The 18,143-nt window shown below is 66.2% G+C and overlaps 2 protein-coding genes across 4 annotated transcripts; one reads left to right on the forward strand and one right to left on the reverse strand.

The window, feature by feature from the left end:
- Nucleotides 1–21: 21 nt before the first annotated feature.
- LOC146334012 (uncharacterized) lies at nt 22–3,739 on the forward strand. Its single transcript, XM_084824898.1, has 7 exons — nt 22–339; nt 434–649; nt 715–972; nt 1,473–1,674; nt 2,267–2,343; nt 2,582–3,211; nt 3,719–3,739. The coding sequence occupies exons 1-6, from the start codon at nt 22–24 to the stop codon at nt 3,191–3,193; spliced, it is 1,683 nt and encodes a 560-aa protein (XP_084681024.1). The 3' UTR covers nt 3,194–3,211; nt 3,719–3,739.
- Nucleotides 3,740–4,898: 1,159 nt separating this feature from the next.
- On the reverse strand, nt 4,899–15,907 carry LOC146334013 (calcium homeostasis endoplasmic reticulum protein-like). Of its 3 annotated transcripts, XM_084825299.1 has the most exons (17): nt 15,555–15,907; nt 14,901–15,121; nt 14,325–14,462; nt 13,707–13,858; nt 13,002–13,113; nt 12,792–12,881; nt 11,463–11,673; nt 11,133–11,326; nt 10,616–11,045; nt 9,701–9,939; nt 9,296–9,429; nt 9,033–9,119; nt 8,236–8,379; nt 7,833–7,943; nt 6,819–6,913; nt 5,797–5,982; nt 4,899–5,429 (listed from the first exon to the last, which is right to left on the reverse strand). In XM_084825299.1, exons 1-17 carry the CDS (start codon nt 15,655–15,657, stop codon nt 5,425–5,427), a joined length of 2,652 nt encoding a protein of 883 aa, XP_084681425.1. In that variant the 5' UTR covers nt 15,658–15,907; the 3' UTR covers nt 4,899–5,424. The 3 variants fall into 3 exon arrangements, with proteins under 3 accessions (XP_084681425.1, XP_084681424.1, XP_084681422.1); XM_084825298.1 differs by lacking the exon at nt 14,901–15,121 and having other exon boundaries at nt 15,555–15,684; XM_084825296.1 differs by having other exon boundaries at nt 14,901–15,642.
- Nucleotides 15,908–18,143: the final 2,236 nt, after the last annotated feature.

Genomic DNA, 18,143 nt, shown 5'->3' on the forward strand with positions numbered 1-18,143 from the left:
GCCGCCCGCCGCCCGCGGCCAATGGGGAGCGCCGCCAGCCCGCGCTGGCCAATCCGCGAAGGGGAGGCGCGCGGCGCGGCGCTGTTGCTGGGCGATGCGGCGGGGCGGGAGCGCCGCGCTCGCCCGGGCTCCGGCCCGCCTGGCGGGGCGGTACGGCGGCCTGGCGGGGGCGCAGGTGACGGCGGCCGCGGCGCGCCGGCCCCGCGGGGGGACGTCGCTCCCGGCGCTGAGGAGCGGGCGCCGCCTCCTTCTCGCGGCCCAGCCCCGGGGCGCGTGCAGAGCGCCCGAGCGGCCGGGGACCCGCCGGGCGCCAAACAAACCCCGGAGCGCCCCGAGCATGTGCAGAGCCCGTGGAGGCCCAGCTGTTCGGGGGCGCGCGGCCTCCTCCGCCGCCTCTCTGCCTCGGGCCTAAAGCTTTGCCTCCTCTCTGCAGGGCCAGGATGGGCCCCCCGGGGGCAAGCTGCCCGCTGCCGGACCCCGCAGCAGCCGCGGCCCGTCCGCCCTCCACGTGCCCCGGGACGGCAGCAGCCTTCCCGACGCCGGCGGCACCCCTCCGGGGAGGACAGCACCAGCGGAGCACCTGAGCCTGGGGGAGACCACCCCTCCCGCCCAGCCCCACGGGCGCTTCCTCAAACAGAAGCCCCGGAAGGCAGCAGCGGACCCGGCGGAGCGCGGTCCTGCCGCCCGGGTGGGCCTCGGGGCCGTATCCGCTAGGAGGCCAAGCGCCACCCTCGGGAAGCTGGGCCGGATCGAGGACAAGATGCGGAGCCAGAAGCCGTGGCAGGACGTCGCCCGGGTGGCGCCAGTGCTTGGGGGCGAGAGCTCTGCCAGCACGTCTGCCCGCTGCGCAGAGCAAAGGGCCGGAGGGCGCGAGCCCCTGAAGCAGAAGGCCAGGCCCACAGAGGCAGGCCAGGCCCACAGAGGCAGGCCAGGCCCACGGCAGGCCTCCCACCAGCAGTGCTTGTCCGGCCGGTGAGGGGACACATGGCCGCGGGGCTTCCACGTGGCCCGGGGGGGGGCTCTCTGGGCTCCCGCTCAGCGGAGAGGTAACCCTGGCGTGCCCCGGGCGGTGTCTCCCCGCCCGAACGGGGACGGGCGCCTGCGTCTCCGCACCACCCTCCGGCCCACGGGGGGGTGTCACGTGGGCTGGGGTCATGCGCCCACTCTGGGCTGTCGAGCTCGAGGCCACCGCAGGCCCGGCCCGGCCCACATGCGGCATTTTTACAGCCGGAGAGCGCAGCATGTCCCGACAACTCGCCCGTCAGCGCCAGCTGGACCGGGCCCGTTGCGTTTTGCGTGCGCTCCGTGTGAACCAGCCACGTTCGCAGGCCGTGTGCTACCTCACACGAGCCCAAGCGGGAAACGTTCCTTTCTGCTTCGGGTGCTTTCCAGAATCTTGAAACGCGAGATGAACAACTGAGCCCTTTTCTTTTCTCCTCCCCGCTACCCCGGTACCTGCTGTGCTGGCTCAGAGATCTCTAAAGAAGCCCCCGCCCCACGCTCCGTCCCCGCCAAGAGATTCCTCGCCCCTGTCTGGAAAAGGCACCGTCCCCCCGAGCCCCGTCTGCCCAAGGGGGCGGTCTCTGTCTGACCTCAGCACCGTCCAGTCACTGGACGAGCTGTTCTCCGATGCGGCTGATGCGCCCAGGGATGCCTCCAGCAGCAGCAGCAGCGGTGAGTTCCTCAGGTCACCTCCAAGACAGAAGCGAACTCCAAATCAACAGAAACAGACTCGTGAAGGAGAATTTGGGGCCGGCGCCTTGTCAGGGAGGAACCGGGCGGGAGGGCTTCTCTCCTTCCCGTCGGCCGCATTGTGAGGGAGCGGCGGCTTCCCATGGCTGGGCCCAGCCGCTGTGTTCTCCTGCTGCCATCCCTGGCCAAGGGGGCTGCAGGGTTATGGAAGCCATGCATAAATCTGCATTCCCGGGGGGGCGGGGGGGACCCCCAGGCAAGCTGCAGCTCCAGACCAGCCTTCTGCTCTCCGGCTGGCGTCCCGCGTTGCAGCCCAAGTCTGCACGGGTGTCCTTGGAAGTTGCTCCGGCCCCTGGCTCAGTGGCCCCGAAGCCTCATAGCTTAGAACTGCGGCAGCCCCGCCCCAAGCCTGGAGACAGGGGCTGCGGCACTCCATTGTTTCTGGGGGATTGGGGCCCTGGCCAGGCAGCAGCACACCTCTTTTGGGGCTGGGGGCACGATTTGGGGAAGGGGAAACCCGGCGAGATCTAGGCCTTGGGCTGCCCTGTTGAGCGGCAATTTCCCGCCCTTGCAGACTTCAGAGTGAACGTTCTCAGCCTGGATGACTTGGCTCCCAGTGCCGCCAGCCAGACGGAGGAGCTGGGAGCAGAGGTAAGGCCGCCGCTGGGCTGGCGGAGGAGCTGCGCTTCCCTGTTGGCAGAAGCCCACGCAGAGCCACCACGAAGGAGGCCACGGCCCTGGGGCAGCTTCTAGTCACAAGAGCAGGGACCCTCTCTCCTTCCAACTGGTTGGGGGGGCAGCCACACTGCAGGCTGGCATCTGCTAGGACACCGTCGAACGCCGGAAGGCTGGGGCTCAATCGAGGCTCACAGAAGGACGTCCTTTGCAGGCAACAGCGGCGCAGGGGGCTGGAAAGTCCCGCAAGAAGCTGGGCGCTGCCCTGGCTCCTGTTCCCCAAAGCCCCTTTGCCGCCCCGAGTGTCTCGAGGGGCAGCACGGTGACCCAGGAGGAGGAGGAGGATCCGGGAGAGACCGAGATCTCCGAGCAGCTGAGCAGCAGTTCCGTCGAGCCTTCCCCTCGTGCGGAGGAGAGCCCCAGCAGGGCCGAGTATTCGGAGGACTTTGAGCCGACGCCCTCGTCCGCAGCCTTGGAGGACGCGCAGGGACGGCCCTGCCCTGAGGAGCCCTGTGGCCGTTCGGACGCCTCCGAGCGTTCAAGCCCCTCTGGCTTCTCCCTCAGCAACACCAGGCCCCTCGCCGTGAGGGAAGCCGCCGTGCAGACGCACGGCTCCTCGCTCGCTGGCCACTGGCTACACGGTACACCAGTCCAGGGCAGGGCAGGGCAGGGCAGGGGGACGCGGGGGCTCCTACTTTGGGACCTGGCGCAGCAGCCCCGTTTTGCCCGCTGGCCACAAGGGCTTTTGGTGTCTTCGCAGCTGACGCGCCAGCTCCCCTCGGCCAGACGGCAGGCGAAGTGCCCCCCAGTGCCAGCCACGCGCTGAGCCTGGACGTTGTGGAAGGTACCCGTTGCGGGGCTCGTGGGCTTCCTGGGGGGCATCTGGTTGGCCATGGAGTGCACAGAATGCTGGGCTAGACAGACCCGGCCCTGTGAACAAGGACATGGTGCGGCTTGGGCCTCCTGCCTGGACATCCCCCCGTGAGCCGCCTGGCCCAGCCTTGGGCTCCCTTGGCTCCAAGGCCCTGGCCCGGCCGCTCCTGGAAGGCGTGTGGTGTAGGGAGCTGTGTTCTCTCGAGGCAGCCCCCGCGCGCCACGGGGCCTCCCCGGTGTGGGGCGGGGGCGGGGACTAGACCAAGCGCCCGCTGCTTGCCAAGCTCCCTGCGCTCCCCCTACAGCGGCCTGTCGTTCCCGGGAGGCGGCGGCGTAGCCCAGCCGGGCAGCGGGAGCCTCCTGTCTGCCAGGCAGGCCACAGCATCATCTGGCTGCGGGGTGCAGCCAGGCCCCAAGCGGGCCAGGATGTGTTCCCAGACGCCCCGTCACCCCCCCCCCCCGTCTCCCCTCCCTGCAGCTCTGGCGACGTGCCGCCCTGCCGCCCTGGCTTTGAATGACCTGCTGCGGGAAACTGTGCGGCTCATCCAGCAGTTTGTGGAGGCCAGTCGCCGCCTCCACGCCACTGTGGTGGCCTCCCTGGAGGAGGACGACTTCCACTACCACAGCCTGGAGGAAGCCCAAAGGGTAACTCCCACCATCTCTCGGGATGTGGGGGGAATGTGGGGTCAGTGCCCCAGACCTCCTCACGCCCCCCTTCCACACCGTGGCTGATGTCTGCACATGGCTTCCCCTTGGCTGCCAGGGTCACCGGTGCGTCACGCTCAGAATTTATCAAAGCACTTTGAGGTCTCTTCACTGGGCGAGAGGTGGCAAAATCTGGGGGCGGGGGGGAGCGGGGGCGGGGCTGACCCGGTGGATGCCTGTGTGGTCGGACGGAATGAGGAGGGCCTGCAGCCGCTTGGGCTGGGCTCAGCCAGGTGAGGGGGTGGCGCCAGGAGTCACCTACGAGTGCCCCCGGGGCCACCACGCTGCCCTTCATTGCCCCGCTCATTTGTCGTGGCCTGTGCTGCCCTCATGCTTTCTGGCCTGCCCAGTTCTCGCTCCTTGTGTGAGTTGTTCTGGGAAGCCCGGGCCTGATGGGTACGCCCTCCCAAGCGCCAGGGCGTCTCCTCCGACGGGAGGGGGTCATTCCCCACCCGGCCCAGCAGCCCCTGTCCGCAGCTACTCACGCCTCCGGCTGGGAGCCCGGGCTCTTGGTGCTTGTGCCGCAGCACGGCCTTGCGGCCGACTCAGCCCGCTGTGTTCCTTTGCAGTACATCGCCCACCACAAGACCTGGCCTCCGCCCGCAGGGCCCGCTTCATAGCAACGGGGCAGCGACAAAGGGTGCGGTAGGCCCCTCCGCCCCTTCCAGGACGGGCTGCCCGCGGCGGGAACGGGGAAGCAGCCATGAAGATCTCGGAGAGAGCGGCCTGTTCGACAGGCGCCAGAGCCGGGCGCATTGGCCCACGGCAAGCGGAGGCAGTTGCGTCCCAGCAGGCGCTTGGAGGGGAACCCGGGGCGCCCACACCTCCTCTCTTGCCCCTCGCAGCCTCCCCCTGCAGGCGTGGGGTGTACAGTTTGGGGCTGGAGAGAAAAAGCCCATCTTGAGCCCTCCCCCCCATTTGGAGCCCCAATGGAGACTGGGAAATTGCCCCACTGTTGCCCCCCCCTTCAATAAATCTCAGCCTTGGGTAGGAAAAAAAAGTCTGTTTATTGGAACAGTAAGTACAAGATGGTGGCTGGCTCAGGCATCGGACTCCCAGCGACAGTGGCTACCTCACCATGTCAACCCGGGTGCGGCGCAGGGGGGCGCAGGGGGGCTCAGGGCAGGCCTCGGTGCCTCTGGCCACCCCACCTGCTTTGGGAGGGGGGTTCTAGGGATGCTTTGTATTTAGAAACGGGCACGGGAGCGAGGCAGCGTTGCACAAGAGTTGGTCTACAGCACGCTCCCTTCAGCTCCTCTTTCCAGGGGCAATACACAAAAATATTTAACACCTAAAGGACGTTGCTCCTCACAAAGCGCCAACCACCCAGACGGGGCATTCACGAGCGGTCCGCCCGGATGGAGTAGCGCGGGCGGCAGCGGCATGGCTGGGGCTGAATCCCGGGTGCGCGGCAGCGTCTCGGTTCGCTTGCCCAGGACTTGGCTGCCACCTGAGGGGCCCCCTCTGCTCGGAGCGGGATTAACCTTTAGGAAGAAAACACGGGAGCGTCAGAAAGGGTCTCTGGCGTCTCTATGATTATTATTTATATCATATCCCGCCTTTCCCCAGTACTGGGACTCAAGGTGGCCTTACAACATGAAAACGCATGCAATTAAAACCTCGACACAGGCATAGGAATGCAAGCGTGCCAAAGTTAAATATTAAATCAATATGAAAATGGTAAAAACATCAAAACGTTAAAAGACAACAAGGCCTTGCAGGAAGGTCCGCAGGCTCGTAGACGGGCAGCCAGCGCCTCACCCCTTCCGGGCAGCACCACCACACTCCTTTCTCTGGCTAGCCTCGTAGAGACGGCCACCGTACGAGCCCCCGCCTCACCCAGCCCCTTACTCTCATCTCTGGCCTTCATGCGAGCAATGAAGGAGTAGCTTTTGTTCCTCCGGTAGTTCTCATACGGGTCGTCCAGGGCAACTCCCACGCCCTTGTACTGATCCCACTTATCTCGGATGTCCCCTCCTTTAATGGGGTCCTGGATGCCTTGCTCCTTGGCCCCCAAGCCTCCAGATCCACTCCACCCTAGAAAAGGCAGAAGGGCAGTTAACACACAAAGCCCTGGCTGCCGCTCATGCACAGTGTGCGCCGCAGCGCCCATCTCGAGAGATCTCCCAACCATCAGCCTGGCCACCCTGCCGTGTTCTCCATTTGCAGACCCGCCTGGGGAAAGGAGCGGGGAAACCCGTTGCAAGGGGGAAAGCCAGGATCCAAAGGGGTATCCAGGTCCCTGAGGGAATGCAGCAGACCCTCCAAGGGAGGAGGCTGGGGCAGACCTGGGGAGGTTTTCCGGAGGAGCTGCGCAAGCCCCCGTTGGGGCTGTTGTTTGCCTCGGCAAGGTAAGGGTAGAATCAGAATAGTAGGGTTGGAAGGGGCCTGTAAGACCATCCAGTCCGACCCCTGCTCAACGCAGGAATCCAAGTCAGCATCTTCAGGTAGATCCTGAAGTGTGGCAGGAGGACCCTGGTCCGACCGGCACAGGGTCTCTCCTCCAGGCAGGCCCGTAGTCGAGGGCAGTGGGGTGCGCCCAGCCACTTCCACCCTCCAGGTTGCGGACACGCCCCCATGCCAAGTATGCCATCTCCCCGGTGGCTTCTCGGACATCTCCCCCACCCACAAATCCGTGTGGCTTGTCCTCCTCTGGCCCATGGGAGACCTGAGACCCGCAACTACAAATGGAGGCCCATGTCCCGGAAAGCCTGCTTCAAGGGAGGCGAAAGCCTGACCCCCGCATTCGAGGAAGAGGCCTCGAAGAGCGCCCCCCAAGGGCACGGGCCCTCCCTGGGAAGGATACTGCCATCCCTCTCCCTGTCTTAAGGTCAGAGAGAGAGAGAGAGACAGCCCGGCAACCTCTGCCTTACCCATCTTCACTAGCATCTGGTGTCCTTTATTCTCCTCTCCAAGTCTGGAATCCGGTATTGGAGGCCCTGAGCTGGAGCCCAGTCCAGCGGCAGAACTACAGGGGAAAGAGGGCGAGGATTCGGCATGGAAGGCCACCTGGACTGGCCAAGGAACAACGGCCAGCTAGGAAAAGCTGCCAGCGCTTGCACATCGCAGACATCGCTCGGAACGGCTCAAACCTGGAGCAGCAACGGCGTAACAAGTGGGGTGCTCGGCCGTCGGGTGGTATAGAAGCGCAACAAATAAATAAAAACAAACACAGCGGAACAACGGTGCCCAGGCAGAACGTTTCTTGTGTGTGTGTGTAGGGGGGTTGATGGGCTGAAATGGTTTTAGTGGCTTTTTCAATGAATAAAGCGGTCTAGAAATGTTGACAAGAGACAATAAACGTATAAACAAGCACGGGAGAAGACACATGGGAGGAAAGGTGTCTCTCGTCGGGGCTTTCTGTCTAGGGAAAAAGATAACCCAGGGCGTGGGCGTGATAAGAGATGCTTCAAAACTAGGCGCGGGCTGGGTGGCGTGGACAGGGCGAGCGTTTTCTCCCAAGACTAGATTCCAAGCAGGGCCGTGCAAGGAAACCAGCGGGCAGCCAGGGAAAAGCAGACAAAATCCTTCTTCGCGCGCTCTCGAGCGTGCGGAGTTTGCTAGCAGAAAGGTGGCCATTCCCAGTGGCTTGAGAAGGCGGATGGGCCGTCCCGCAGTGCGCCGATGGCGCCGAGCCCGTGCACACGGCTGCGCTATTCGGTGCTCAGAGTGCCTGATCTCGGAAGCTGAGCAGGATCAGCCCTGGCTAGTCCTCGGATGGGCGAGCGCCTGGGAATCGGGCTTCCTGCACGGAGCAGGGGTTGGGCTAGATGGCCTTGGAGGCCCCTTCCCGCCCTATGATTCTATGCCTGACTTTTCTCGACTGTCCTCATCCAAGCATAATCTTGGCAGGGTAAATAGGGGAGCGCTGCAGAGTCAAATCTTACGGAGGCGTCTGACTGCGAGATCGGGACCGGCGCCGCCTTCCAGGGGAGTAGGACTTTGACCGGGACCTGGAGCGAGAGCGGCTGCGGGAAGAGCGGGAGCAGCTCCGGCTCCTGGAAGACAGGTGGGTGAAGCAAAGTGGGTCCTTCTCCAGAACGTGGGGAGCTTTGAACGGACCATTCCGCCTCCCCAGCCCCCCCCGGCGGAGGCACCAGGCTGGCAAAAGCGCTGGAGCTCGGAACTGCCTCTTGCCACCGCGCGGACCGTCCCCAACATCATCTGCCCCGACGAGAAGGACACGCCTCGCTCCTCCATCCCTTCCTCAAGACCTGCACTCGGCGCCCTTCCAACACACGCAAGCCTGCCCAGGAGAAAGGAGGACCCCCACCCCGCCCCGCCTTTTACCTGGACTGCGACCGGGAGTAGGACCGTGACCGAGAGCAAGACCGGGACCGGGAATACGAGCCAGAGGATTTCGAAGACCTCGAGTTGGAGCGGGAGGAGGAGCGGCCTCGGCTTTTGGAGCTGCTGCGGGACTGCGAGGGGCCGCTGTGCCGGACGAGAGGAGACAAGTGCATCAGGCCTCGAGCGGCCTGTGGGAAGGCGCCTGTCCCGCCGCACAAGCCCCGCAAGGCAGCTGGGGCTGGGGGGACGTGGCCTGGCCCCGGCAAACTTTCCCAGGAAGGCGGGCCACCGGGAAGATGCAGGATGCGTGCCCTCGGCGACGTGGCAGCAGCCACACCACCCTGGACGGTTCTGAAAGCGCATCAAAGTCCGGGGGGAGAAGGCTGTCCACGGCTCCTAGCCCGGATGGCTCTAGGCTTCCTCCAGTCTCAGAGGCCAGAAGCCTGTGTCCGCCAGGTGCTGGGGAACGTGGGTTGGGGGGTGCTGCCGCACTCCTGTCCTGCTTGTGGGTTGGCCGCTGTGCGAGCAGAATGGACCGGATGGACTCTGGGTCTGGTGCAGCACAGCTCCTCGGATGTCCTTGGGTCACCACTTGGGTCACCACTTGGGTCACCACTTGGGTCCCTTATCTAGAACAGGGCCATGCTGCACTCCCAGGAGATCCTCGCGGGGGGGGGGGGGGGGTTGCCCATCCACGCGTGACTGCAGTCAGAGAGAGAGCCACGCGCCAGGGGAACCCCCCAGCATGTCACGGGGCCAGGAAGCCCCTGCCTGACAAGGAGCCTGCGCTCACCCACCTGTTTCTTTTCTCCTGCCCTTTGCGCCGCCGGGCACGCATCTTTGCTCGGAAGAACTCGTACAGCCCATTCTGCTCCCAGCCCTCGCTGGAAGAAGGGGGGAGAGAGCATCAGCCGCTCCACCCTCTGGCGAAGAGAGGCGCAGAGCACCCCCTCCCCTGCCCGCGGACCTGCCCCAGAGGTGGAGCACCCAGAGCCAGACGCCTGGGAAGGGGGGGCCCAGGGCAGCGGAGCCCCCTGCCCCAGCTGCTCAGGCCGCTGACCTGTTCCTCGGCCGGTCGTGGGAGGGGGGGCTGTAAAAGGCCTCAACGGCGGCCAGCAGCCGCTCGCTGGGGGGCATCGGGGGGGGCAGGCGGATGTCCTTGGGGTCCAGAGGCTTGTACTCGTGATCTTCCAGCTGGAAAAGGGAACGCTACTGTCACGTCGCAGGCCCACAGTGGAGCCACGCAGAGCCGGCAGCCGTGAAAGGCTCCCCTTGCCCCATGAAGAGGGCGGCCCTTCCCGGGAGAAGCTGGCGGGGGGCCTAGGCCGGCCCGGCCCAGTGAGAGAGGAGTCCTGCCCGATTCCCAGCGCGGACGTCCCGCCCCCCTGCAGCCCCCAGGCCGCTCGGACGGGACGCACTCGCTCCTCCGAGAGCCCGGAATTGCCCTCCCCCGGGCCTCACTTGCCTTGACCAGGGGAGCCATGAGTCCTGCAGGGAGGTCGAAGTACGGGACGTTGGGCACCAAGCTGGGGTCGTCGTGGTTGACGGGAGGGGGGCCCTGCCGGCGCATGTGAGGCGGCTGCCCGTTAAATCCGTGCGGGGGCGGCCCAAAGTCGGGGTGCTGCGGCCCGCCCCACGGGGGGTGCTCGCTGATCCCGGGGTGCGGCATGCGGTGCCCGGGGTGGTGATGGGGAGGCCCAATCTCTGCGGGGAGGCGGGGACGGGTCAGACGCCCGGCATGTGAGGCAGGCCTCCCTGGGGAGGGACCGGGGCACGAGAAGCCCCCTGGCTGAGGGCAGAAATGCCCTTCCTGGCCACGCGGGGCTTGACAAGCAGCGGCCCCATCCTGGGGCGGTCTGCTTCCCACCCCCCGCCCGGCACCCACAGGGAGCCCCACACTCCAGTCAGGCGCCCACAGGAAAGCGTTTTCTTACCCAGGAAGGGAAGGAGAGACCAGGCCCCGCCGACGGGGGTGGGCAGGCAGGCAGGCGGCCAGAGCACCGTGCCGGGGCAAAGCAGCCCAGGTGGGCGGGCTCCTGGCAGCGGGGAAGGTCTGCCTCAGGCCCCAGCACCGCAGGCCTTCCCGCCAACACCGCTGCAGGGCTGAGGACGGGCACCCCGCAGAGCTGATGCGGTGGCCCCGCTGGACAACGCCTGGCTGGCGGTGCCACCTCGGAAGAGGTGCCTCCCCGCCCCCGGGAAGTAGGGCGCTCGTTCGTGGAGGCTGTCCACGCAAGGCCCTTCCACTCCCGAACGACGGCTCTCCCCGAGCAGGTCCCGCCCGTCCCCATTCTGACGATCGACCGTGGGGCGTTCCTGAACACCGGGCCCAAAGCCGCCAGAAACGGCCCTCTGCCCCAGGCAGCCCGCCCCCGCTCACCCTGCTGGAAGTCCCCCTGGGGGTAGTCGAAGCGGTGCGGGTACGGGGGCCGCTCGAAGGGGTGCCGCGGGGGGAAGTCGTCCTGCATGAAGCGAGGCGGGAAGCGGCTGAAGTTGTGGGGGTGCGACGGCTGGTTGAACTGGGGGTGCTGCTGGTGCGGGGGGAAGGGCCCCCGGAAGTGCGGGGGCCGCTGCATTCGGAAGGGGGGCTCCCGCTGACCCCCACCCCAGGGCGGCTGATCGTGCTGGCCGCTCCAGGGGGCCTCGAACTGGCTGCTCCAGGAAGGGTCGGGCTGGCTGCTCCAGGGGGCTTCGCGCTGGTTGCTCCAGCCGGGCTCGCGCTGCTCGCTCCACATCCCTTCGTGGTTGCTGTTCCAGGGGGGGCAGTGGGGCGGGCCCTGGTGGTGCGGGAACGGAGGCTGCTCCGGGGGCTGCGGGGAAGGGCGAGAGAGGCGCGTCAGCCGCAGGGCTCCCGCTCCGGCTGGGCGCAGGGGGCCGCGCTCCCCTCCCACCAGTACCTGCTGCTGGCCCCACGGGGCCACGGGGTGAGGCTGCTCAAACCAGGGCGGCTTGCTGGGAGGGATGTGCTCATGCGGGGCCGGCCTGCGAGGTCCCGGGGTGGCGGCGGCGGCAGCGGCATCAGGGCCCCCGGCCCCCGGGGCTTCGTATTCCGTGGAGCTGCCTGCCAGGGGCAGCTGGGCCTTGCCCTCCTCTGAAACAAACCCCAGATTGAGGGCGGGCAGCTCGACGCACAGCCAGCAGCCGGGACGCGAGCCGCCCGGCAGCCTCTGGCCTGTGCGGGCCGTTCCTCTTGGCCCTCGCCCGTCCCCGAGCGCCGCCCACTATACCTGCTGGCGCGATGGGAGCAGCCGAGGGAGGGGGTGGGGGGGCAGCTTTCACCTCGCCCTCCAGAGCGGGGATTTGGATTTGCTGCTGCTGCTGCTGCTGGGTGAGGCTGCTGACGAAGTCCTCGTGCTGCGTTTTCAGGGTCTGGATTTGCTGCTGAAAGGCCACCTGGACCGGCTGCACCACGCTGGCATACTCCGTGATCAGGGTGGCCTGCGAGGACCAGGGCGGCAAAGCAGAGCTCTCAGGGCGCGGCCCGACCCTCGGAAAGAGAGGCTCCGTTTTGGAGACGGTGGATGAGGCGCAAACAGCCTTTCAAAGGCGGGTGCTTCGGAGAAGGTCCCGCCGCCGACTCGCCGGCCTGTCTCTACCCGCGTTCGCACACGGAAACGAGGGGATCGGACAATACCCAGCTCTGCGCCGCTTGGACTTTGCAGGCCTGCTCTGGCGGACCCACCTGGGCCACCTCCACCGCCCGCTGGCAGGCTGGACGCTGAAAGCCGAGCCCATGGCGCGGCCCTCACTTGAGGGCGCCTCGGCAACCCTCCTTGCCCGCTCGAGGCTTCCTGACTGCTGGGAGCCACGGGGCCACCCCCAAGGAAGCGCAAGGGCAAACGTCCCTGGGAGGGCCTGAGCTTGGTGGCAGGCATTGCTGCAGGGAGGCCCGCCCGAGAGGAGCTGAGGCGGGGGTCAGGAACGGGCCTTTCCGGAGACAGGCCCACATTTCTGGAACACTCCCCCAGGACGCTCCCTGGCACCAGCCATTGCCATCTCTCTGGCACCTGGCAAAGAGGGACCCATTCCCCATGACGTTCAGACATGCGTGGCATCCATCCTAGGCTAGGGGGAGATCCTGTGCGCTGCGGACAGGTGCTGTTCGTACGGCGTCAGTTCTACGTTACAGAATGTCTATTTTTACCTGTATCGTGCCGATTCAGGTTTCTATTTATCTGGGCCTTTTTCTGTCCTATTAATCACAATTAATCGATGGGCTTTTTGCGGCCCGTCGATTTAGCGGTCAGACCTGCCCCACCCCGGCAGCATCTGCAGCGAAGAGGGACCGGGCCTTGGAGAGCCGTCGCCCACCACAGGAGACGGACCGCGGGTCCGGCTCCACAGGACAGCGCTCGGCAGAACTCTGCGGCCTCCGCTGCCAGAGCTCTGCTCCCGGGCGAAGGGCGGCGGCAGCGAAACTCCAGGCTGCGGCTCGCCCCCCCCAGTGGCCCCCCAGCCCGTCTGCGGCGGGGTTCTCACAGCGCCCCAAGGATCCAGGAATGCCGCCCAGCAGCAGGAGTGTGCAGCAGGCCGGGCCGTGGCCAGCTGGGGCTTACCTGGTACTGGCCGAGCCCAAGGGCTGGGCTCTGTAACTGCTGGATGATGGACTCGTCAAAGTAGCCATTCTTCTCCCACAGCTGAAGGAGCTGTGGGGAATCGAGAGGGAGAGGGAGGCTGTTAGGCAGCGGGCCGGCCTCCACCCCGGCCTGGGTGCTCCCTGATGCCGCGCCCCCGGCACTCCCCGATGCCGCGCCCCCGAGGCTCACCCTGGCGATCTTCTGCTGCTTGTCTTCCTCCACAGCCAGGAAGCTGGTGCAGTAGATAGGCACCACCACCTTCTGAAGGGCGGCCAGGAGGTCCCGCTGCTGCTTCCGCTGGCTGCGGGGAAGAGGGGGCATGGGCCAGTGAGGGCGGCGAGCGCAACGCTCCCCAAAAGGCCCTGTTAGGGAGACAGCCGTCTTGCTCTTTCGGGGGCGATCGCCATTCTCGGGAGGGGGCACGGCAGGAGGAAGCGCCTTTCGGGCCTGCTCCACAAGCGGGCCTCGGCAGCACCTGGTGGCCTCGGCAGCTTGGGAGCTGGCTACCAGAGGGGCTGCTCCCGATGGGCCAGGGCCGCCGCTGCGGGCTCTTCTCCAGGGAGGCGCCACGACGGGGAGAAGCCCAGTCCCTGGGATGCCTCGCTGCGCATCCGTGGGTGCCAGACCATGGCCGCCTCTCCAACCAGGATCTTCAAACCACCGCTCAAGCCACCCCCGCTGCAGCCAACAGGCTTTTAGCGCCGCTCCGCTGGGTTCCGACGGCGCTCTTGCAATGCCCGCCGCCCTGCTTGCTCTCAGCGACTCCCGGGGACACGCCGGGAGGGCCCCGCGGAGCGGCAGGGCAGCAGCACCGGCGCTCCAACACAGCCAACGGCTGTGTGCCCCAAGGGCCTCGCCGCCCCCCCGGGGGGCCTGGGGGAGGCCTCCTCTCACCAGTGGTGCAGGACGTCGTTGATCAGGTAGATCAAGTGCAGCCGCAGCTCGAAGCGGGCCCCCTCGGCCGTGATGCGGCTGCGCAGGTGGCCGGCCATCAGCTCGCACTGCTGGGGGGACTTGGCGCTGCTGAACATCCAATTCTTGCCGGCCTGAGAATGCACCGCCGTCAGGGGAGAAAGGGGGCCTCGGCTCGGGGGCGGCAAAGGCCAGAAGACCCAGCCACCGGGAGGCCCGCCTAGGGAGGGCTTGCCGGGAAGGCCCATGCGTGGCGCAGAGGAGCTCCAAGAGGCCTCCGGGTGCATGGCCCCCTCAGCCCGAGGGAGCAAGAGGCGGGGCAGGTGAGCTGGCCATTGGCCTGGCCGGGGGCAGCTTCCCTGCCGCTGCTCCCTCGCCACTCCCCAGCGCCTTCCCCCTCGCACAGCTCTGCCCAGCCCCGCTGGGGCCTCTCTCAGTCACCCCACTGCCCCCGCACCACCACATCCGTGCCTGGGGAGCGGCAACCGGGAGAGGAGCGTTCCGGGCCCCTCCTGTGCAGTGGCCCAGGGCCTGTTCAGGGACGCCCCCGGGGCACTCCCCCCTCGCCCCGTCCGCCCCCGCTCCTCTGGCCCCGCTCACCGAGATGGCGTCCTTCGTGCACGTGTCGATGATCGGCTGCAGCAAGCTGTCGAACTCGTTCATGTCCAGCTGAGTCTCCTCCAAGGCCTTCTGCATTTGCTGCTCGACCGCCAGAGCAACCATAGAGGTGATTTGCTCCTAGACAAAGCGCCGCGCAGCCGAGCCTGAGCACAGCTCAGCCGCCACCCTCCCGGGGGCCGTGCCTGGGCGCCCCGCAGGCTCCCGGGTCTGCCGCCACGCTTCGCAGAGGTGCGGATGGCCTGGCGGCCTCCCTGCCTCCCTCCAGCATGCCAGCCCGGGCCCATGTCACCACGGAGGAAGGGCAGAGCGAGCGCGGAGGAGCTCTTCTGGCTGCACTCACGGGGAGCTTTGGCCACCTCGGGGGCACGGGGAAAACAAAGCCATGATTCCTCAGGGCCCTGAGGCGGCCCAGAGAAGCGCCGGGCCCAGAGCGCAGCCAGAGGGGCTCCCTTCGCCCGCCTGCCCGAGGGCACGCCAACTCAGCTGGCGCCTGGGCCTCGGGCCTGCACTGCCCACCCCCAGCCCTGGCTTGGCCAGCCTGCCACCAGCCCTCACCTGTCTCAGCGCCAAGAGGTGCTGTTCCTGCTGCTGTAGGTTCCACTGGCTCTGCTGGATCAGCTCCTCCACGGAGGGGGCGCCCTGAGGCGTTGCGGAGGGGAGCTGCGCAGCAGTGGCAGGGGTGGGGGCCAAGGGGGGCTGGGGCAGCGGCTGCATCGGGGGGGGCAGCGGCTGCATCGGGGGGGGCACCTCGATGTCTTGGCTCTGCTTGCACAGCACTGAGAGGGAGGCGAGCACGTCAGGGGGCGGCTGCCCCAGTCCCGCCCAGAATCCGCCCCCCGCCGCGCCAACGCTGCATGCCGGGGGCTGAGAGCCCCGCGAGGGAAACATCTACCAGGGCAGCAGAGCCCCTCTGGATCCACAGGAGGGAGGGAGGCCGCTGCTTCCAGCCACCATGAACTGGGAGGCGAACGGGAGGCCAGCTACCCCCCCAGGCCAAGCAAGCCTCCCCCACTCAACTTCCGCCCCCCTCGCCAATCATCTGAAGAACGGGCCTAACTGCAGCGTCCGCCCGCCGGCGCGGGTGTGGGGCGTGCTGAGGGGCGGGGCACGTGGTCGGTGCCCTCTCCGACTCTTGCGAACCACCCCGAGGGCGCCTGCGGCTCGGGCACCCCCGGATGCTGCCTCACCCCGCCCCTCCCCCAGACTCACACTGCTGCTGCTCCAGGGCCAGCTTGTACTTGTAGTAGCCATAGAAGTCCCCCCCAAAAAGGAAAGAGAACTTGGGGTTCTCCTTCTGCTTCTCCATGGTCATCTTCTCGAACTCGGGGCCATTCCGCGCCACGAACTGGGCCAGCTTGTCGATGACGTTGCGCAGCTCCTGATCTGAGGAGAACAAAGGCACAGCGGGGGGGGGAAGTCCCAACGGCCGCCCCAGCCTCCGGTAGCCAGACCTCCCCTCTGACCCCTGTGAAGAGCCCCCAGTGGCCACGGCTCTGGGCAGTTCATCCCCTGCTGCAGGGGGGCTTCCTTGGTTGGTCCGGAAGCTGCGGAAATCGGTACTGCCCCCGAGGTGTCACCTGACATGCCCCATTTCACAGAATCATAGAGCAGCAGGGCTGGAAGGGGCCTGTAAGACCACCTAGTCCAGCCCCCTCCTCAGTGCAGGAACCCAAGCCAGGGCATGCCTACGGCATCCCAGAGCAGCAGGGCTGGAAGGGGCCTGTAAGACCACCTAGTCCAGCCCCCTCCTCAGTGCAGGAACCCAAGCCAGGGCATGCCTACGGCATCCCAGAGCAGCAGGGCTGGAAGGGGCCTGTAAGACCACCTAGTCCAGCTCCCTCCTCAGTGCAGGAACCCAAGCCAGGGCATGCCTACGGCATCCCAGAGCAGCAGGGCTGGAAGGGGCCTGTAAGACCACCTAGTCCAGCCCCCTCCTCAGTGCAGGAACCCAAGCCAGGGCATGCCTACGGCATCCCAGAGCAGCAGGGCTGGAAGGGGCCTGTAAGACCACCTAGTCCAGCCCCCTCCTCAGTGCAGGAACCCAAGCCAGGGCATGCCTACGGCATCCCAGAGCAGCAGGGCTGGAAGGGGCCTGTAAGACCACCTAGTCCAGCCCCCTCCTCAGTGCAGGAACCCAAGCCAGGGCATGCCTACGGCATCCCAGAGCAGCAGGGCTGGAGGGTTCGCTTTGCTCCTGCCCTCCGGAGGGGCCGCTGCGGGAGGCTGCTGGGCCAAGGGCAGCGCGGGCGCCGGCAGCCCAGGAGCCTTTCCCGCTCGTGTTATCGCCGCCTGCGCCAGTCCCGGCTGCCGCTCGAAACAGAGCGCGGAGGGGCTGGCCGGGGAGCCGCCGCGGCGGCCGGGCGCGGGCAGCCCAGGCGGGAGCCGCGGCCGAGCGGCAAGGGCGGCGGCCGCCGGGGCTGCGAGGCAGGCGCGGCCGGGGCCGTCCGAGGCGCCCCTGCGGGCGCGCCCGGGCCAGCGGCTGCCGCGCGGCTCCGGCCTGCGGCGCCGCTCCGCCGCCCGCCCGGGCCCTCATGCGGCGGGGCTCCGGGGCGGGGCGGGGCGGCCGCCGGCCCCGCGCCTGCCGGGCAGGAGCCCGAGCCCGCCAGGCGCCGCGCGAGTCACCTTCGGGCGGCGGCGGCGGCGGCGGCGGCGGCGGCATCTCCATGGCGGCGCGGGAGCGAGGCCGCGGGCCCGGAGCGCCTCCGAGCCGCGCCGGTCGCCAAGCGCGCTTCTGCCGTAAAGGAGCGCCTCGTTCGCGACGCCCCGCCTCCCCCTCGCCCGCCGGCCGCGTCGCTGCGGAGCGCCGGCCGCGGGGCGGGGCGCTCTGCGGCAGCCCCGCCCCGCGCTGGCACCGCCCGTTGAAGCCCCGCGCGCATGCGCGGCGCCGCCCGCCCCGCGTAGAAGGCGGGCGGGGAAGCCCCGCCCGGGAAGTCCGGATCGGGAGCCGCCCCCGCCTGGCCCCCTGGGCGCCGGGCTGCGGCTCCCAGCGCCCCGTACCGGCCGGGAGGCCTGCAGGGGCTCCAGCTTACTAAAAATCGCAGCCATTGTACCAGTATCGCAACAATAATGACGACGACGATCAATAAGTTAATCATTATTAAAAATCACACCCATTGCGCCAATATTGCAGTAATAATGTCGATGACGATCAATACACTAATTATTAAAAAATCACAATCATTGTACCAATACCGCAATAATAATGATGACGACCAATAAATTGATGATTAAAAATCACACCCATTGTACCAATTGTTCAGTCGTTAACTCGTGTCCAACTCTTTGTGACCCCATGGAGCAGGGCATGCCAGGCCTTCCTGTCCTCCGCTCTCTCCTCCTCCACTCTCTCCGTGTGGCTCAAGTTCAGACTGTACCAATATTGCAGTAATAATGACGATGACGATCAATACACTAATTATTAAAGATGACAGTAATTGTACCAACACCGCAATAATCATGATGACAATCAATAAATAATTATTAAAAATCACTATCATTGTACCAATATCGCAATAATGACAACGATCAATACATTAATGATTAAAAATTACAATCATTGTACCAATATCACAATAATGACAACGATCAATAAATGAATAATAATGATTAAAAATCACAACCATTGCACCAATATCGCAATCATAAGACTTAATAAATTAATCATGATTAAAAATCGCAGCCATTGCACCAGTATCATGATAACAACGGGTAATAAATTAATAATTATCAAAAATCACAACCATTGTACCAATATAGCAATAATAGTGACCATGATTAATACATTAGTAACTCATAACA

The sequence above is a fragment of the Heloderma suspectum genome, chromosome W (assembly GCF_057233095.1).
Source record: "Heloderma suspectum isolate Gila_16-S chromosome W, 16-S_ref, whole genome shotgun sequence".
Classification (NCBI taxonomy): Eukaryota; Metazoa; Chordata; class Lepidosauria; order Squamata; family Helodermatidae; genus Heloderma; species Heloderma suspectum.